Source organism: Onthophagus taurus, chromosome 3, assembly GCF_036711975.1.
Source record: "Onthophagus taurus isolate NC chromosome 3, IU_Otau_3.0, whole genome shotgun sequence".
NCBI lineage: Eukaryota > Metazoa > Arthropoda > Insecta > Coleoptera > Scarabaeidae > Onthophagus > Onthophagus taurus.
This window is the reverse complement of record NC_091968.1, coordinates 22512594-22531912: the sequence shown is the minus strand read 5'-3', so window position 1 is coordinate 22531912 and position 19319 is coordinate 22512594. Positions and strand designations below refer to the sequence as shown.

Below are 19319 nucleotides of genomic sequence, written 5' to 3'. Positions count from 1 at the left end.
TCATTCTATATTTATGTACTGTTATTGATTTATAAATTTTTTTATTGTATCATTTTTTTTTTTGGTAAATTTATTGATTATTTTGTGATTTTTGCGGGGTAAATGGCAGCATAATTTATTTTGTTATTGTAAATTATTGACAAAAAAAATAAGAGATCGAAATTTAAATAAAATAATTAAAAAAACAATACTGAAACTTTACAACACAGTTTATTTTTACCTCAACTCATCGCCTAAATAATAGGAATAAATGGTTATTCTAAATGAGATATGGGGAGGGCGAAATAATCATTAAAAATTAGTCAGGTAAATTCTTAAGAAATAGTTAAGTACATTTAAACACTATTTTTTTATTTTTATACTTTCATTTTAAAGTAATTTCATATCCAAAGAAAATTATAATATTTAAACACACACATTCTAAACTTACAACACCTTTTTTATATCTACAGGGCGTCCAAAAACTCCTTCATCTTATTTTTAACTTTTTATTGATATATTTTTTTTTAATGTAAAAAAATGTACACACTGAGATAATTCTATTCTACTATTTGAAACTTTTTTTAATTCAAACTTATTTATTGGAACACCCTGTAACGAAAGACAATTTTACGGAAAAACGAAGAAAATCATACAAATAGGAGATCCCTTCTTTAATAAATACAGAAAAAAAGGGTTGAATTCTAAATTAAATGCAAGAGAGAGGATTTCTTTTAACCCCTTAATTTTGAACTTAAATTATATTGTAATAACTGGGTTATTTATATTCAAAACATTCTCTTGTACAATTCTTTTTGAATTGAAGGGTTAATTAAATTGGAATTTTGGAGGGATAAAAACAAATAAAAACCTAAAAGTAAAAATAACTCCCTGTTATGCACAAAACAACGCATCATCGTGATTATGTACACCATTTTTTTATCTTTTACTTTATAGTTTATATAATATACCTTTTTCTTCATTAATATTAAATTAACAGCAAAAAACTATTTAAGAACGACATTAAACGACAACTTTAAATTCTTTTAAGGGGGTGATTTTAAACTAAACGGAAAATTTTTATACTCTTATTTCTTTTTTTCGGATGGTTAAAAAATAAAGATAAAATTAAACGTACGATTTTTTCGCTTAGATTCCTGCTTTCTTTATTTTTGTGGTCGATTAAGCGGCCACCTCGGTGTCCTTTTCATCCCCTTTGTTAGATTCCAACTTTTGTTTCTTCTCTGGAGTTGTAGCTTCAACCCCATTTGATGCATCACCGGTTGTCGACTTCCTTTTACAAGCCTTCACGTCCGATTCTATAAAATTAAAGCATTTAGAGATAAATTTATGTGAGCAAAATTTGAGTTTATTTTTTGTTTGGATGTAAAGCAAATTTTTTTTTGTCTACAGGGCGCTTATTATTATTAATAAATAACAAACGTGCTTTTAGATGACTCATAAAGATGCAAAACTTAACGTTTCAAGTTGAACAAATTCTTGAACAAGTTTGTTATTTTAATATGAACTTATAAGCTTAATTTTAAATTTGGGCTAAAGCAAGTGAATTCTACGAGGATTTCATTCCTTCACTTTGGATCTTTGCCGCTTCTGCCAACATAAAGTTTTATAAAAAATGTTGGTGAATTAATTTAAACAGCAGATACTCTAAAAATATATTAATAATAAGTGCTCTTTCTACAGGTTATCTCTAATTTACTACTAAATCTATCCCCGAACGTTTTACGAAGAATTACGAGTGGGAGTTGTCAATTCGGTGATTTAGTAATAATTTTGCGACACCCGTGGAGAAAATAAGAAGCAAACGGCAAAAAATTTTAGGAGATATTAAAAAATACAAGTTAAAAATAAAAAATTCACCTTGATGGCTATTTAACCGTGATCAAAATCTTCTGAAATTCCAAGTTTACAAATTTAGACAAGAAAAAAGAAACAATACAGACAACATTTTTTTACACAAGTCATCAAAATGAAAAAAGTCCATATGAAGTGATAGTTTTGTTGATTTATTTCACTTAGAAATAGTAGTGGTGTATAACTGCTAAATTAAAAATTGCTGATGAGAATGATATTAATAAAAATTGTTCATAATAAATAAAAAAAACATAATCCATAAATTAATTAAACAAATTTTGCACTTAAAGGCGAAATGTGTTTATTATCACTCTACCGGTTTCGCTAATTTCGGATCATCCTCAGGAGTTCCTAAAGTTATAAATTAGTTATTCTTACAACATTTAATATATCATAATATAATTTTCTAAAACATTTTAATTTACTATTACAATTGTAAATGTTAATTCTTAAACACGTGCTATATATCATAAATTACCTTTTATTATATTTTAGGTTATGTTGAAGCTGTCAATGGTATATTTTCTATTATAATGTTGGTAATCTGTCAGATGTGATTGTCGTGTATTCAATTTAATCTTTCTTGTCTTGAATAGGTTGGTTTTTAAATATAACACAAATACAGATATATGAGAGGTACGTTTTTTACAATCGGTCGCAAGGACCAAATGAAACTTTTGATAGTTTCGTAACTGACTTAGGTGCAGTTGATAAATTACTTTTATCACCTCCTGATAAATTTATCCGATAGATAAATCCAGTTCTTAGCCAATGAGAGCGCTTAAAACCGCCGTAACCATGGCAACTATCCTCTAGATAGTTTATCAGGAGGATGGTAAAAATGGGTCTTAAAGAAATTGCTAAAAGCTGTCAATTTGAAAATGAGGATGACATGATAAGAGACAGAATAGTTCTAGGAATAAATAGCAGAGGCTATTGAGAATACACGATTTAAGTCTTGATAAAACCATTGACATTGGCCGTGCAAGTGAAATAAGTAAAAATCAAATTAGAGGACTTCATGGTGGTTTCAACAAAAAAGGAAAAACCAAAAATCAGAGAAGGGCAACAAGTTAGGAACGAAAGAACATATGATTGTAAGAAGTGTGGAAGAAACCATCCACCACGTCAATGTCCAGCATATGGGAAAACCTGTAACTTTTGTAAGAAGCCAAACCATTTTTCAACGAGATGTATGAAAAACCTAAAAAATAAATATGGTAAAATCATGTAGATCCAGGAAAATGATAGCGATGATGAAGTTAGTGGACTATTTATTGATGCAATTGTTGCTGTCGACTCTATCCAATGTTGGGAGGAAGAACTATTAATCGAGAATAAATATAAAATTAGATTTAAGATTGAAACAGGATCACAGATAAACATAATTCAATTTAAATGTTAAATATAGTAAGGAAAATTATCTATTAGATTTTATATTTGTCAATGAAAATGCGCAAGCCATAATAGGGCTAGATAATAGTATAAAACTTAAATTGGTTAAAAAAACAGTTTCAATTAATTTAATAGAAAAGCAATCAAAGGAAGAATTTGAATCAGTATGAAATAAAATATGACAAAAAAGCTGAAGGGGTAATAAAACCGCCGCGGAGACTACCAAATAAGATAGAAAATAAATTAAAAATTGAGATAGATAAATTAATAAAAATGAATATTATTCAAAAAGTTGAATACCCAGATAAATGGTGTAATAATTTAGTAATTATTGAAAAAGGTGATAAACTGAGGTTGTGTTTAGATCCTCATGAACTAAATAAAGTCATTTGACGAAATTCGTGGAAAGCTTTATAATAAAAAAATATTTTAGTGTGGTTGGACATTAAAAAAGGCTTTTGGCATGTTAAGCTTGGTCTCGAGTCCACAAATCTTTGCACATTTAGCACACCGTTTGGGTACTATAAGTTTTTGAGATTACCCAAAGCTTTTATAAAACTCAATAATATTTTGGTAATATTAGAAAAATTTGTTTATAAACAAAATGAAATAAAATATTTGGGTCACATTTTTAATGAAAGCGGTGTTAAGGCAGACAAAGATTACATTGAGGCTATATTAAAATTAAAAAACCCTGAATCAAAGAGAGAACTACACAGAGTTTTGGGATTGTTTAATTACCTCAGGCAATACATTCCTAACATGGCACAAGTTAGTGCTCCACTCAGAGAGCTCCCTAAAAAAGACTTCACTTGGCATTGGAATGAGGTACACATAAAACGGTTAAACGGAAAATTAACCAATAGAAAAATTAAAAAAGAACAATCTTAAGTCTGCCTGTAGTTATACAAAGTGATGCCTCTAAAGAGGGACTAGGTTGTAGTCTATTACAAGACGGAAAACCCATTGCATTTGCGTCACGTAGCCTTACCAGTGCTGAAATACAATACTCGCAAATAGAGAAGGAACTGCTTAGCGTAATATAATAAATATTATATGATATCTGAAAACCAAAACATGATAAGAGAAGATATTGTAGATAAAAATTCTTCATAATGCATCAATAAAACGTTGTAAGTAAGTGGTTAGAACCCAACTATTATTGCTACCAACCTAGAGGATTTAAAATCTCAAACATTTCAAATTTGACGCATTTAATATCAGAATGGTTTATAACTGCTAAGTTATAAATTACTGATGGGAATGATATTAATAAAAATTGTTGGTAATAAATCAAAAAAATATGATCCATAAATGTTTTCTTTCCAACTATTTCGAATATTTAGTTATAAACCATGAAATCTCCACATCTCAAATTTGACGTTTATGGATAAATATTTTATATCTGAAACAAAAAGATGATAAGAGAAGATATTGTGGATAAAAATTGTTCATAATGCATCCATAAAACGTTATAAGTAACCCAACTATGATTGCTACCAACCTAGAGGTCTTAAAATCTCAAACATTTCAAATTTGATGCATGTAATACCAGAAAGGTTTATAACTGCTAAGTTAAAAATTACTGATGGGAATGATATTAATAAAAATTGTTGGTAATAAATCAAAAAAATATGATCCATAAATGTTTTCTTTCCAACTATTTTAAATATTGAGTTATAAACCAAGAAATCTTCACATCTCAAATTTGATGTTTTTGGACAAATATTATATGATATCTGAAACCCAAAACATGATAAGAGAAGATATTGTGGATAAAAATTCTTCATAATTCATCCATAAAACGTTATAAGTAACCCAACTATGATTGCTACCAACCTAGAGGTTTTAAAATCTCAAACATTTCAAATTTGACGCATTTAATACCAGAATGGTTTATAACTGCTAAGTTATTAATTACTGATGGGAATGATATTGTTAAAAATTGTTGGTAATAAATCAAAAAAATATGATCCATAAATGTTTTCTTTCCAACTATTTCGAATATTTAGTTATAAACTATGAAATCTCCACATCTCAAATTTGACGTTTTTGGATAAATATTTTATATCTGAAACAAAAAGATGATAAGAGAAGATATTGTGGATAAAAATTCTTCATAATGCATCCATAAAACGTTATAAGTAACCCAACCATGATTGCTACCAACCTAGAGGACTTAAAATCTCAAACATTTCAAAATTGACGCATTTAATACCAGAATGGTTTATAACTGCTTAGTTATAAATTACTGATGGGAACGATATTGTTAAAAATTGTTGGTAATAAATCAAAAAAATATGATCCATAAATGTTTTCTTTCCAACTATTTCGAATATTTAGTTATAAACCATGAAATCTCCACATCTCAAATTTGACGTTTTTGGATAAATATTATATGATATCTGAAAACTAAAACATGATAAGAAAAGATGTTGGGGATAAAAATTTTTGATAATGCATCCATAAAACGTTATAAGTAACCCAACTATGATTGCTACCAACCTAGAGGTTTTAAAATCTCAAACATTTCAAATTTGACGCATTTAATACCAGAATGGTTTATAACTACTAAGTTATCAATTACTGATGGGAATGATATTAATAAAAATTGTTGGTAATATATCAACAAAATATGATCCATAAATGTTTTCTTTTCAACTATTTCGAATATTGAATTATAAGAAATTTCCACATCTCAAATTTGACGTTTTTGGATAAATATTATATATCTGAAAATCAAAATATGATAAGAGAAGATATTAGGGATAAAAATTCTTCATAATGCATCCATAAAACGTTATAAGTAACCCAACTATTATTGCTACCAACCTAGAGGTCTTAAAATCTCAAACATTTCAAATTTGACGCATTTAATACCAGAATGGTTTATAACTGCTAAGTTATAAATTACTGATGGGAACGATATTGTTAAAAATTGTTGGTAATAAATAAAAAAAATATGATCCATAAATGTTTTCTTTCCAACTATTTCGAATATTTAGTTATAAACTATGAAATCTCCACATCTCAAATTTGACGTTTTTGGATAAATATTATATGATATCTGAAAACCAAAACATGATAAGAAAAGATGTTGGGGATAAAAATTCTTGATAATGCATCCATAAAACGTTATAAGTAACCCAACTATGATTGCTACCAACCTAGAGGTTTTAAAATCTCAAACATTTCAAATTTGACGCATTTAATACCAGAATGGTTTATAACTGCTAAGTTATAAATTACTGATGGGAATGATATTAATAAAAATTGTTGGTAATAAATCAAAAAAATATGATCTATAAATGTTTTCTTTTCAATTATTTCGAATATTGAATTATAAGAAATCTCCACATCTCAAATTTGGCGTTTTTGGATAAATATTATATGATATCTGAAAACCAAAACATGATAAGAAAAGATGTTGGAGATAAAAATTCTTGATAATGCATCCATAAAACGTTATAAGTAACGCAACTATTATTGCTACCAACCTAGAGGTCTTAAAATCTCAAACATTTCAAATTTGACGCATTTAATACCAGAATGGTTTATAACTGCTAAGTTATAAATTACTGATGGGAATGATATTAATAAAAATTGTTGGTAATAAATCAAAAAAATATGATCCATAAATGTTTTCTTTCCAACTATTTCGAATATTTAGTTATAAACCATGAAATCTCCACATCTCAAATTTGACGTTTTTGGATAAATATTATATGATATCTGAAAACCAAAACATGATAAGAAAAGATGTTGGGGATAAAAATTGTTCATAATGCATCCATAAAACGTTATAAGTAACCCAACTATGATTGCTACCAACCTAAAGGTCTTAAAATCTCAAACATTTCAAATTTGACGCATTTAATACCAGAATGGTTTATAACTGCTAAGTTATAAATTACTAATGGGAATGATAGTAATAAAAATTGTTGGTAATAAATCAAAAAAACATGATCCATAAACGTTTTCTTTCCAACTATTTCGAATATTGAGTTATAAACCATGAAATCTCCACATCTCAAATTTGACGTTTTTATATTTTATGATATCTTAAAACTTAAACATGATAGGAGAGCATGTTGTGGATGAAATTTGTTCATAATACATCAATAAAACATTACAAGTAAGTCTTTAGAACCCAACTATTACTGTTGCCAACCTAGAGGATTTAAAACTCTAACACTTCAAATTTGACACATTTAATAACAAAATGTTAATAACTCAGAAATTAAAAGCTGAAGATGGGAATAATATTAATAAAAATTGTTCATAAACAATCATAAAATCATAATCCATAAAAGATTTCTTTCCAATTATTTCGTAAAACATAAAATCATCAACAATTCACATTGAAATGAATATCCATGACTATCCAGAGCATTTTATTCACAGTTGAGAGCAAAAACCATATAGGAATAGATTGCAAGATTATATTTTTGTGTAGATAGAAGTAGATAAACTGTTAAGATATCTACTTTTGCTTTTACTCTTCTAAGTGAAATAAATCATCAAAAAAATTCAAAATTTCCACTACCATTCTTGAGTAACTCACGATTCATTAATATTTCGGTCACTTTTTAGTTACATAACTTATTTCATTTTGAGTTTAATTGTAAAAATAAAAAAAAACACAAAGACAACAATTTTATTTAAATACATTCAATTTTATTTAAATTAAAAAATGCTTTTTACCTGCTTCTTTGTCATTTTCCGTTTCATCTTCCCCCTCTTCCTCTTCTTTACCATTTTCCTCTTTAGCGTCGCCGTTTTCCGCCTTTTCTTCAGCCTCTTTCTCTTCCTTCTCTTCGTCAACGGTCGGTTTCACCACGGTCTCCTTCTTTTCCTCCGACGCCTTCTTCTCCGTCGTCGGTTTCTCCTTCAGGCAACAAACTTCTTCCGCCACATCACTGTAACAACAAAATCACACGCTCCATGATTCTATTCGACTTCAAAACGAGAACTTTAAAGAGTGAGTTGAGTCGGTGGTTTCTCTCGTGTGCATAATGCTTTTAATTAGGCCGATTTCTAACTTTAGTCCTCGTTTTAATGTGTTGTAATGAAAGAAAGAAGAAAAAGTTGCTTTATTTATAAAAATTAATTAAAAAAATGTTTTGACATTTAGGTTATAAATGTCAAAAATTGAGGTTATATTTGTATTTTTTGATTAATTTGATTTCGCGCGCTTTTTTTTAACGCTAAACTAAATAAATAAAGTTTAATTTACAAAAATAAACAAACCGCAGATAAGATTTATCAACAAGTAAATATACAAAGTGAGTAATGTAAAAAAAACGTGTAACCGTTAATTTTAAAACCGGAAATAACACTAAAAGACACCTTCGCGACATGTGGTTGATACAAAAAAAGGAAAATAAAACGAAAACCATCTGCCATTTAGAAAATAAACGGTTTTTAGAGACGCGCGTAAAGCTCAAGGTCAACAAAAACCTACGTGATTTTTCTGTAAACCACGCCGCCGCGTTTGAAAAACGTTACCGGCTTTTCCGTGCGGCCGCCATTTTGTCGATATACCGCCAAAAACAAAGCTTTCGCGATTTTCACCAAAAAAACAACTTTTCCACCAAAAAAATACGCTCAATCGATACTTACGCGTTTTCCACTTTATTATCGGCCATTTTCACGATTTGTTGATGAAAAAATCCGGGATTTTCACCGTTGGAAAATTGAAAAAATAACGCACATACAATTGTTAAACCGAACGCGTTGGTGGTCGCGTGCAAAATGGCCAAAACGACGCGACGCGGATGGATATCGGGGGGGAGAAGGACGGTAACGGAAGCGGTAGTGGTAGTGGTTGTTGTTTTGAACGTTCTGATTGGCCCACTTTCTCCTCTTCTTCTTCCCTTTTACCGCGCGCCAGTTTTAATACAAGGTGAGCGCGGGGTCGTTTATTTTCGGATAAAAAAAAAAGAAATAGTTTTGAAATTTCCCGCCGATTTAAATACTTTTATTATCAAGTTATTATCTTTTAACCCCTTTTTTATCGATTAATTTACGTTTAAACCAAACATTTTTATAATTGACATTTATTTAAAATTAATACCAACCTAAATTTAAAAATAAAAAATTAATTAATTAAATTTCCCGTTTTAAAAACATTTATTTATTATTATTATCTAATTATACACTTTAAACTCAAAGAGATCAGTTTACGTAATAAGTCGTTTATAAACTCAATGTGGCCTAATCGTTTCGAAAATTTCTCCTTGAATTTCTAAACTTTAATTTAAAATAATGTCTAAACAAGTCAGGGATTATCCAAATATTTGCGATTATAATTGAAACTTCCTGTTTGTACACGTTTAGGGTTAAAAAAAACGACTAAATCAACAGGTTCGGGCGGTTAAATTATTTAGTGTCAAGTGGAAAATTCCGTTTACCATTATATCGATTAAACCACGTTGCCCATTCAAAACGTAACGAAATTATTACGGCTTCGTTTTAACGATCTGCGAATGAATTTAATTGAATTATTTTTTATTTATTCTGAGTTGTACGACCTTCGTTGTTATTTTTAGTTGATTTTAAAATTAAATTTTTTTTACTTCTAAATCAGCGCCATCTCTTTTCTAAAAGATCAATCTCATTCAATTCTCTTCAAAATGAATATACAGTTTTTCACAAAATTGAGTAAAGATAGATTATTGTGAATATTTCAAATAATTATTAATTTATTTTAAATGCCGAACCATCAATTGAAACTGAACCATTACTATCAAGTTTAAAATCATCTTTTACTGAGATTAAACTAGTTCTGTCAACCATACATACCAGCTAAAAACCTTTTATTCACAAGAAATTGTTCAGCTCAAACTTTGTACTATTTCCCTTTGAATACTCAATTTTGTGAGCAACTGTATTTGTTTTCAATTAACACCATCTCGGATTAAACGTGATATTTACGATTAAGTTGATATCTTCGTTGTTATATGGTAAATAAATCTAAATTAATCTTTATCTTCCAAATTATCGCCGTCTCCTTCCTAAAAGATGAATTTAATTAAAAAGAAATTAATAAGAAAAGATATTTAAAAAAAATGTATTCAAATCAATTAAAATGTAATTATCTTCAAAATTAAATTTACAGTTTCCTGTAAATTATAACTAAAAATTAAATAAACATATTTCTGATATTTGAAACAAATACATTTATTGAACAATTTAATTTATATTTGTTATTTCACATTTTTTATTAATATTTAATATTATTATATAATATAAATGACTTAAATTATTGATAGAATTTTCTGAAGTGTCAAATTAAAAATCCTGTTTTTTCGTAATCCACAATTTTATATAAATTTTTAGTAGAATATTTTTTAGTTATAGTACCTCAATTTACAGGAAACTGTAAATTTAATTTCTTTGGCAACACTCAAAAAAAGGCTTTATTCTAAAACAATAAGAAATAGACCTATCTAACCCTACATTTTTGTAATCAGAAAAAAAACGAATTTAATAAGCGAATAATCAGTGGCTGTTTCCATTTAAAAAAACGAAAATTGTCTAATATCTCAAAATCTAAAACCGAAAAATTTTTATTGACTACGTCATCAAATTCTCTGTAAAAAAGTGTCCATATAATGTTTTAGTTATAATACTCCATCTGTAATAATAACCAAGATAATTGCACTTGCTGATATTTTCAATTTTGGCCTCTAGGGGAAAAACAAAAGACGATAGCGCTTTGAGGTTTTCGGCATTAGCAGTTTCTCGAAAAACGAGATCATCACATGTAAGCTACTTTTTTTCTATCTCTTATAGTTTCCGAGATAGCCTATTCGGATATCGAATTTGAACCACCCTGTACAACTTAGTATAGAGGTAAGTTACTAAATCATCTTAATTTATTGTCCTCTACATGTCCCTGCTCTGTGTCGATTCTTATGTGAATCACCCTGTATAATGTAATTAACCTCAAAATGTCCATTTTTCGTTCTGTCAATTTGACGTTTAATCTTTTCAACATGAATATAACCACAAAACGATTTTTTGTTTATAAATTTTTATTATGAATCTTTTTTAAATGTATTTGTTCTAAATTATCGCCATCTCCTTCCTAAAAGATGAATTTAATTAAAAAAAATTAATAAGAAAAGATATTTGTATAAAAAATTTATTCAAATCAATTAAAATATAAAAAATATAATGTTACTAACCTCAAAATGTCCTTTTTCTCGTTCTGTCAATTTGACGTTTAATCTTTTCAACATGAATATATGTAACCACAAAACGATTTTTTATTTATAAATATCTACAATCAATTTTTAAATGTATTTGTTCTAAATTATCGCTAATCTAAAAATTAATTGAATTTAATTTAGAAAAAAATGATAAGAAATGATATTTTTATAAAAAATTTATTCAAATCAATTAAAATATAAAAATAATTAACCTCAAATCAAAATTTTTTCGTTCTGTCAATTTGACGTTTAATCTTTTCAATATGAATATAACCACAAACCGATTTTTTATTTATAAATTTCTATAATTAATTTTTTTTAATATATTTGTTTTAAATTATTGCAATCTCCTTCTTAAAAGATGAATTTAATTAGAAAAGTTATTTTTATAAAAAATTTATTCAAATCAATTAAAATATAAAAATAATTAACCTCAAATCTCAATTTTTTCGTTCTGTCAATTTGACATTTAATCTTTTGAATATGAATATAACCACAAAACGATTTTTTGTTTATAAATTTCTTAATTAATTTTTTTTAAATGTATTTGTTTTAAATTATTGCAATCTCCTTCTTAAAAAATGAATTTAATTAAAAAAAATTAATAAGAAACGTTATTTTTATAAAAAATTTATTCAAATCAATTAAAATATAAAAATAATTAACCTCAAATCTCAATTTTTTCGTTCTGTCAATTTGACGTTTAATCTTTTCAAACGATTTTTTATTTATAGATTTTTATAATGATTTTTTTTTATTGTATTTGATTTAAATTATCGCCATTTCATTCCTAAAAAATAATTAATAAGAAAAGATATTTTTATAAAAAATTTAATCAAAAAAATATAATTTAATTAACCTCCAAATGTCAATTATTTAGTTCTGTCAATTTGACATTTAAGTTTTCAAATACAAACATAACCCCAAAATGTTTTTTTATTTATAAATTACTTTAAAACTTTCTTATTATATGATTAAATTTAATATTAAACATTATTACAATTTGTATTTTTGTTCTAGATTAGCCCCATCTCGGAGTTAAAAGTAAACTTTAGGATTAAGTGAAATCTAGTTTATCTGGTTGTTCCACGAAGTAAACAAGTTTAAATACAAAGAAAGTAGATGTCGTAAATGGTATTTTACGTGGGCGTACAGCCATCTATCGCGTAAACTATTCAGTAACCGTGTAGTTATCTTGATGGTAGCGTACACCACATAATCCGTAAATGAAGTGAAAATTTGCTTGTGCGGGAGCCATTTTACAACGTAGACGAAATTTTCCAAACGGAAAATCACCCGGATATACCGCCCGCCCCCGTGCGAACGGATCTCGGTGTGTAACTTGAGATGCACCCCTTGTGTTGACCCCGTCCTCTCCGTGGTGGTGCGGAAATTAAAAGAATAACGTAAAACTATTAATATTTATTTGGTTTACGTCCGGTTATTGCGGTTACAAAGTGGTCCCTGGAATACAAATCATGGGCAATAATGCCGCAACGGCCAACAAAAAAGTCGACTCCGCAGAGAGCGTCAAAGAATTTCTCGATCAAGCCAAAGAGGATTTTGAAGAAAAATGGAAAAAGAATCCGACAAACACAGCTAGTTTAGATGATTTCGAACGTATTAAAACGTTGGGAACGGGAAGTTTCGGAAGGGTTATGATCGTACAACATAAACCGACTAAAGAATACTACGCAATGAAGATCCTCGATAAGCAAAAGGTGGTTAAATTGAAACAAGTCGAACATACACTTAACGAAAAACGAATTCTCCAAGCGATTTCGTTTCCGTTTTTGGTAAGCCTCAAGTTCCATTTTAAAGACAATTCCAATTTGTACATGGTTCTCGAATATGTACCGGGAGGTGAGATGTTTTCGCATCTCCGCAAAGTGGGTCGTTTTTCCGAACCTCATTCGCGTTTTTACGCCGCCCAAATTGTGCTCGCTTTCGAGTATCTACATTATTTAGATCTGATTTATAGAGATCTGAAACCGGAGAATCTTCTGATAGATTCGCAAGGTTATCTTAAAGTTACCGATTTTGGTTTTGCCAAAAGAGTTAAAGGAAGAACTTGGACTCTATGTGGAACACCTGAGTATTTAGCACCAGAAATTATTCTCAGTAAAGGTTATAATAAAGCTGTGGATTGGTGGGCTTTAGGAGTTTTGGTTTATGAAATGGCAGCTGGGTATCCACCCTTTTTCGCTGACCAACCCATCCAAATTTATGAAAAAATCGTCTCTGGAAAAGTCAGATTCCCCTCACACTTTGGTTCTGATTTAAAAGATTTATTGAGGAATTTACTCCAAGTTGATTTAACAAAACGATATGGAAATTTAAAGGCGGGTGTTAATGATATCAAGGGGCACAAGTGGTTTACATCAACCGATTGGATTGCAATCTTTCAAAAGAAAATCGAAGCTCCATTTATCCCTCGATGCAAAGGCCCAGGAGATACAAGCAACTTTGACGATTACGAAGAGGAAGCGCTACGCATTTCATCAACAGAAAAATGCGCCAAAGAATTCGCCGAATTCTAAGTGGAAAGAAATATAATTATGAATTTAAGAAAAAAAAACAAAGCGTGAGTGTATGTTAATTATTATCATTTCTTTTTGTTGGTTTTTATTTTCGTTTTAATTTAAGTGAGAGAAATATTGATCTTCCTTGATAATTGTTACAACTAATAGATTAGAAATTAATTCTTATTTTGGTTTAAAAAAAGTAAAATAAGAAAAAAAAACTTTATCTTTTAATTTGAAATTAATTTAAGTTGGTAAAATTGGAAAATTTTAACCTCAAAATGTCAATTTGACACGTCACCCTCAAAAAACGTAAAAAAATCTTTTGTGAAACTTAATTCGATTAAAAAATTGGTGTTGTAGTGCAATTAAAAAAAAATTATTGTGTAACATTTAAAATTACTTAATTCCACGCGATATAAGTACCATTAACTAACACGAACAACACACCATTTGACGTATGTAAGTCGTTTTACTTTCTTGGTTTTACGCCACAAAATTAAATTTGTTATTTTCATTTTTATTAATTTAATTCTTTGTACGTAATCGATTTATAGTGCCATAAAATAAGTAACGTTTTTTCTTTATGGTTCTTAATCTAATCGCGAAGATTATTCCCTATTCATGGATTATGATTGTATTTTAAAAATTTCTTTTCATTTCCTTTTTTAAACGACCTTAATCCATACAAAAACGACTTACGCAATGACTTTCACTTTTTTTGGTTGTTGGAATTTGAAATTGAAATACTTCTGATTAAAATTGTTTTAAAACTAATTAAAAGATAAAGTTTAAATTTTTCTTCTTGAATATTTATTAATAAAAAAAAAGAAAAAAAATTGAGTTTAGCTTCCAAAAAGATTTACTTAGAGGAAGAAAAATTCCTAAAAAATAAAACCGTTCAACACGAATATTTTTATTGTTGAGGCGATTCGCGAACAGGAAACGTAAACAAATCGAAATACTTCTACTACTTTATTTATTATTATTATCACTTACAAGTATCACAAGTGTGTCTCACGAATTTTGATGCAAATTCACAATTTTGTAACCTTAAATCACAATTTTTTTTAAACAATTATTATGATGAGAAATCGATTCTAAATTAAAAGGGCTTTAAAATGAGCCCAAACACGACCCACCTATCTTATCAACTTCCGGAGATATAGCGTTGTTTATAAATTCAAAATGGCGGAAAATAAATTCAAAAAATTTTAATTTTTGTCATATTTAACCGTGAATATGGGTTATGACCCATCATTTCTGGTTGAAATAGTCCGCTTTTTAAGAAAATTTTGATTATTTAGTTAACTTTTTAAATTTTAAAAATTGGTCATTTTAATCAAAATTTTACCAAAATTTTTTTAAAAACTATTTTATCATCAAAAACGGATAGGAAATTAAGAGGGCTTTAAAATGAGTCTAAACACGACCCACCTATCTTTTCAATTTCCGGAGATATAGCGTTGTTTATAAATTCAAGATGGCGGATAATAAATTCAAAAAATTTTCGTTTTTTTTCATATTTAACCGTGAATATAGGTTGTAACCCATCATTTCTGGTTGAAATGGTCCGCTTTTTAAGAAAATTTTGATTATTAATTTTTGAAATTTTAAAAATTGATCATTTTAATCAAAATTTTACAAAAATTTTTTAAAAACAATTTTATCATCAAAAATGGATAAGAAATTAAAAGGGTTTTAAAATGAGTCTAAACACTACCCACTTATCATTTCAATTTCTCGAGATATAGCGTTATTTATAAATTCAAGATGGCGGAAAATAAATTCAAAAAATTTTCGTTTTTGCTATCTTTAACCGTGAATATGGGTTATGACCCATCATTTCTGGTTGAAATGGTCCGCTTTTTAAGAAAATTTTGATTATTAGTTAATTTTTTAAATTTTAAGAATTGGTCATTTTAATCAAAATTTTACCAAAATTTTTTAAAAACTATTTTACCATCAAAAATTGATAGGAAATTAAAAGGGCTTTAAAATGAGTCTAAACACAACCCACTTATCGTTTCAATTTCCCGAGATATAGCGTTATTTATAAATTCAAGATGGCGGAAAATAAATTCAAAAAATTTTCGTTTTTGTCATATTTAACCGTGAATATAGGTTATGACCCATCGTTTCTCATTGAAATTGTCCGTTTTTTAAGAAAATTTTAATTATTAGTTAACTTTTTTAATTTTAAAAATTGGTAATTTTAACCAAAATTGTTTAAAAACAATTATATCATAAAAACTGGATAGGAAATTAAAAGGGCTTTAAAATGAGTCTAAACACGACCCACTTATCGTTTCAACTTTCGAAGATATATCGTTGTTTATAAATTCAAGATGGCGGATTTTAAAAAAAGCCATCTTTGTTTATTATTTCATTTTTTATCATAAAGTTAGGTTATGGCACATATTTTCGGGTTAAAATTAACTGATTTTTAAATATTTTTTATTATCTCCGCTCATTTGATAACCTTAAATAAATAATCAAGTAATTAACAAAAAAATAAATTAAAATCATTTTTTTAATACAAAAATCGATCGAAAATTAAAAATGCTTTAAAATGAGCCCAAACTCGGCCAATCTAACGTTTTAATTTCCGGAAATATAGCGATTTTTTACAAATTCAAGATGGCGGAATTCAAAGGTAGCCATCTTTGTTTATTATTTCATTTTTAATCATAAATATGGGTTATGACACATATTTTTAGGTTAGAATTAACTGATTTAAATAATATTTTTATCATTTTTGCCAATTTGATAACCTTAAAATCAAGTATTAACAAACAATTTGTTTATAAATAATTTTTTTTTGTAAAAATTCGTTAGAAATTAAAAATGTTTTAAAATGAGTATAAACTCGACCTATTTAACTTTTTTATTACTCAAAATATACGTTTTTTTCAAATTCAAGATGGCGAAAATTAAGGAATCCATCTTTGTTTTTCTATTTTTAATCATAAATATGGGTTGTGGCACATCTTTTCTGATCAAAATGAACCAATTTGAAGGAAACTTTAAAAATTTTCATTTTTGTGTTAACACCAATATGTCAAATTAACAAAAAAATTCTTTTTGAAAGGTTTTATTAAAAGAAATCGATTGGAAATTAAGCGGGGTTTAAAACGAGTATAAACTCGACCTATTTAACTTTTTTATTACTCAAAATATACGTTTTTTTCAAATTCAAGATGGCGGAAATTAAGGAATCCATCTTTGTTTTTTTATTTTTAATCATAAATATGGGTTGTGGCACATCTTTTCTGTTTAAAATGAACCGATTTTAAGAAAAATTTAAATATTTTTATTTTTGTGTTAACATCAATATGTCAAATTAATCAAAAAAATTCTTTTTGAAACGTTTTATTAAAAAAATCGATTAGAAATTAAGCGGGGTTTAAAACGAGTATAAACTCGACCTATTTAACTTTTTTATTACTCAAGATATACGTTTTTTTCAAATTCAAGATGGCGGAAATTAAGGAATCCATCTTTGTTTTTCTATTTTTAATCATAAATACGGGTAGTGGCGCATCTTTTCTGGTTAAAATGAACCGATTATAAGAAAACTTTAAAAATTTTCATTTTTGTGTTAACACCAATATGTCAAATTAACAAAAAAATTCTTTTTGAAAGGTTTTATTTAAAAAAATCGATTGGAAATTAAGCGGGTTTTAAAACGAGTATAAACTCGACCTATTTAATTTTTTTATTACTCAATATTTACTTTTTTTTCGAATTCAAGATGGCGGAAATTAAGGAATCCATCTTTTTTTTTATTTTTAATCATAAATATGGGTTGTGGTACATCTTTTCTGGTTAAAATGAACCAATTTGAAGGAAACTTTAAAAATTTTCATTTTTGTGTTAACATCAATATGTCAAATTAATCAAAAAAATTCTTTTTGACAAGTATTATTAAAAAAAACCAATAAAAATTAAGCGCGCTTTAAAACGAGTATAAACTCGACCTATTTAACATTTTAATTACTCAAAATATACGTTTTTTTCAAATTCAAGATGGCGGAAATTAAGGAATCCATCTTTGTTTTTTTATTTTTAATCATAAATATGGGTTGTGGCACATCTTTTCTGATTAAAATGATCCAATTTTTAAGAAAATCTCAATCATTTTTGTTTTTGCGTAAAAATAATCTAAATTTTTAATTGAAATTGCATCGAAATCGTTAAGACACATTGTGATGCACCCCTCGTTAATAAAATAACAGAATTTCTAAACAACATTCAGTATTTTTTTGTACATATTAATTTCTTACATCACATTTTAAAAATTAATTGATAATTACGTTTCTTTAATCAAATTAACCTCAAAATGTCAATGTCAAATTTGTCATTTTGACGTTTAAACGTCAAAAAAATGTTTTTTTTGGTAAATAAGATTCTCTTAATCGCTTTAAATGGTGCGTAAATTGTTTACGTTAATTTTTTTGGCTTTTTCGAAACTTTATAAAAAAAAGAAATAAAAATAGAGAGAGCTTTAAGAGACACAAATCATTAATTATTAAGCCCAGCGTTCACATACACATTAAAATAAAAAAAACAACACATTTATACACGTTTAAATCATATCTGTCTTTGTTAATAATTAATAAGTAGTTGTAAAGATTATAATTATTGCGAAATATAGACTTTTTCCTACCTTATTAAAAAAATCGCTCCGGAAAAAAATGAAGATGTTTAGAAAAAATTGTTTAACAAATTAATCACTTTCCGTCGACGTGTTTAAAGCGTTGTTATTAAATTATTATTGCATCACGAAGAAATCAGTAAAAAATAAATTCAAAAATAATACCAAGAATAAGAATAAAAAATGTATATGTATCGTTAGTGGTTAATTATTATGTAATTTTCGTGTACGTAGTGTACTATAATTGTAGCTTAGAGAATGTACTATATCATTTTATCTGTATAATGTACTTTATTGAAATGAAAAGAAAAAAAAATCATAAGATGTGGTCATTAATTAATTATTACTTGTATTATTTTTTCTTGTTTAGATAGATTTTTTCGCTTTTTTTTGTGATATCTTTTTTTTTCGTTGTTTAGATGAATAAAAAATATATAAATGTATTTACAAAACGATTTATTAGTTTTATCTGATTTAATAAATAATTTTCCAAAAATAAATTAACGAAAATCACGCTTTTTCAGCAAATTACACATACAAAATAAATAAAATAAACTATTGTACATTAAATTAATTGTATTTTAGGCTATTTAGATCGAAAAAGATGTTGAATTTTCTTGGGACACAATTTCTTTGTTTATAATAATTTTTTTTTTAATTTTTTGGGCCAAGTAA

The 19319-nt window shown here is 27.3% G+C and overlaps 2 protein-coding genes across 2 annotated transcripts; one reads left to right on the top strand and one right to left on the bottom strand.

The window, feature by feature from the left end:
• Positions 1–191: 191 nt before the first annotated feature.
• Positions 192–9177, bottom strand: LOC111421351 (Decondensation factor 31). The gene is made up of 3 exons (XM_023054489.2): positions 8872–9177; positions 7954–8168; positions 192–1298 (listed from the first exon to the last, which is right to left on the bottom strand). The coding sequence occupies exons 1-3, from the start codon at positions 8895–8897 to the stop codon at positions 1162–1164; spliced, it is 378 nt and encodes a 125-aa protein (XP_022910257.2). The 5' UTR covers positions 8898–9177; the 3' UTR covers positions 192–1161.
• Positions 9178–12643: 3466 nt separating this feature from the next.
• Positions 12644–19099, top strand: LOC111421356 (Protein kinase, cAMP-dependent, catalytic subunit 1). The gene has a single exon (XM_071195357.1). It carries the CDS (start codon positions 12944–12946, stop codon positions 14003–14005), a length of 1062 nt encoding a protein of 353 aa, XP_071051458.1. The 5' UTR covers positions 12644–12943; the 3' UTR covers positions 14006–19099.
• Positions 19100–19319: the final 220 nt, after the last annotated feature.

What these genes read in the sequence shown, in the direction of transcription:
- LOC111421351 (XM_023054489.2), bottom strand. Translation starts at nt 8,897, where the DNA reads ATGGCCGATAATAAAGTGGAAAACGC. An exon ending in GATAATAAAGTGGAAAACGC is followed by an intron (nt 8,169 to 8,871) that starts GTAAGTATCGAT and finishes TTGTTGTTACAG; the next exon opens with TGATGTGGCGGAAGAAGTTT. An exon ending in GGAAAATGACAAAGAAGCAG is followed by an intron (nt 1,299 to 7,953) that starts GTAAAAAGCATT and finishes TTAATTTTATAG; the next exon opens with AATCGGACGTGAAGGCTTGT.
- LOC111421356 (XM_071195357.1), top strand. Translation starts at nt 12,944, where the DNA reads ATGGGCAATAATGCCGCAACGGCCAACAAAAAAGTCGACTCCGCAGAG.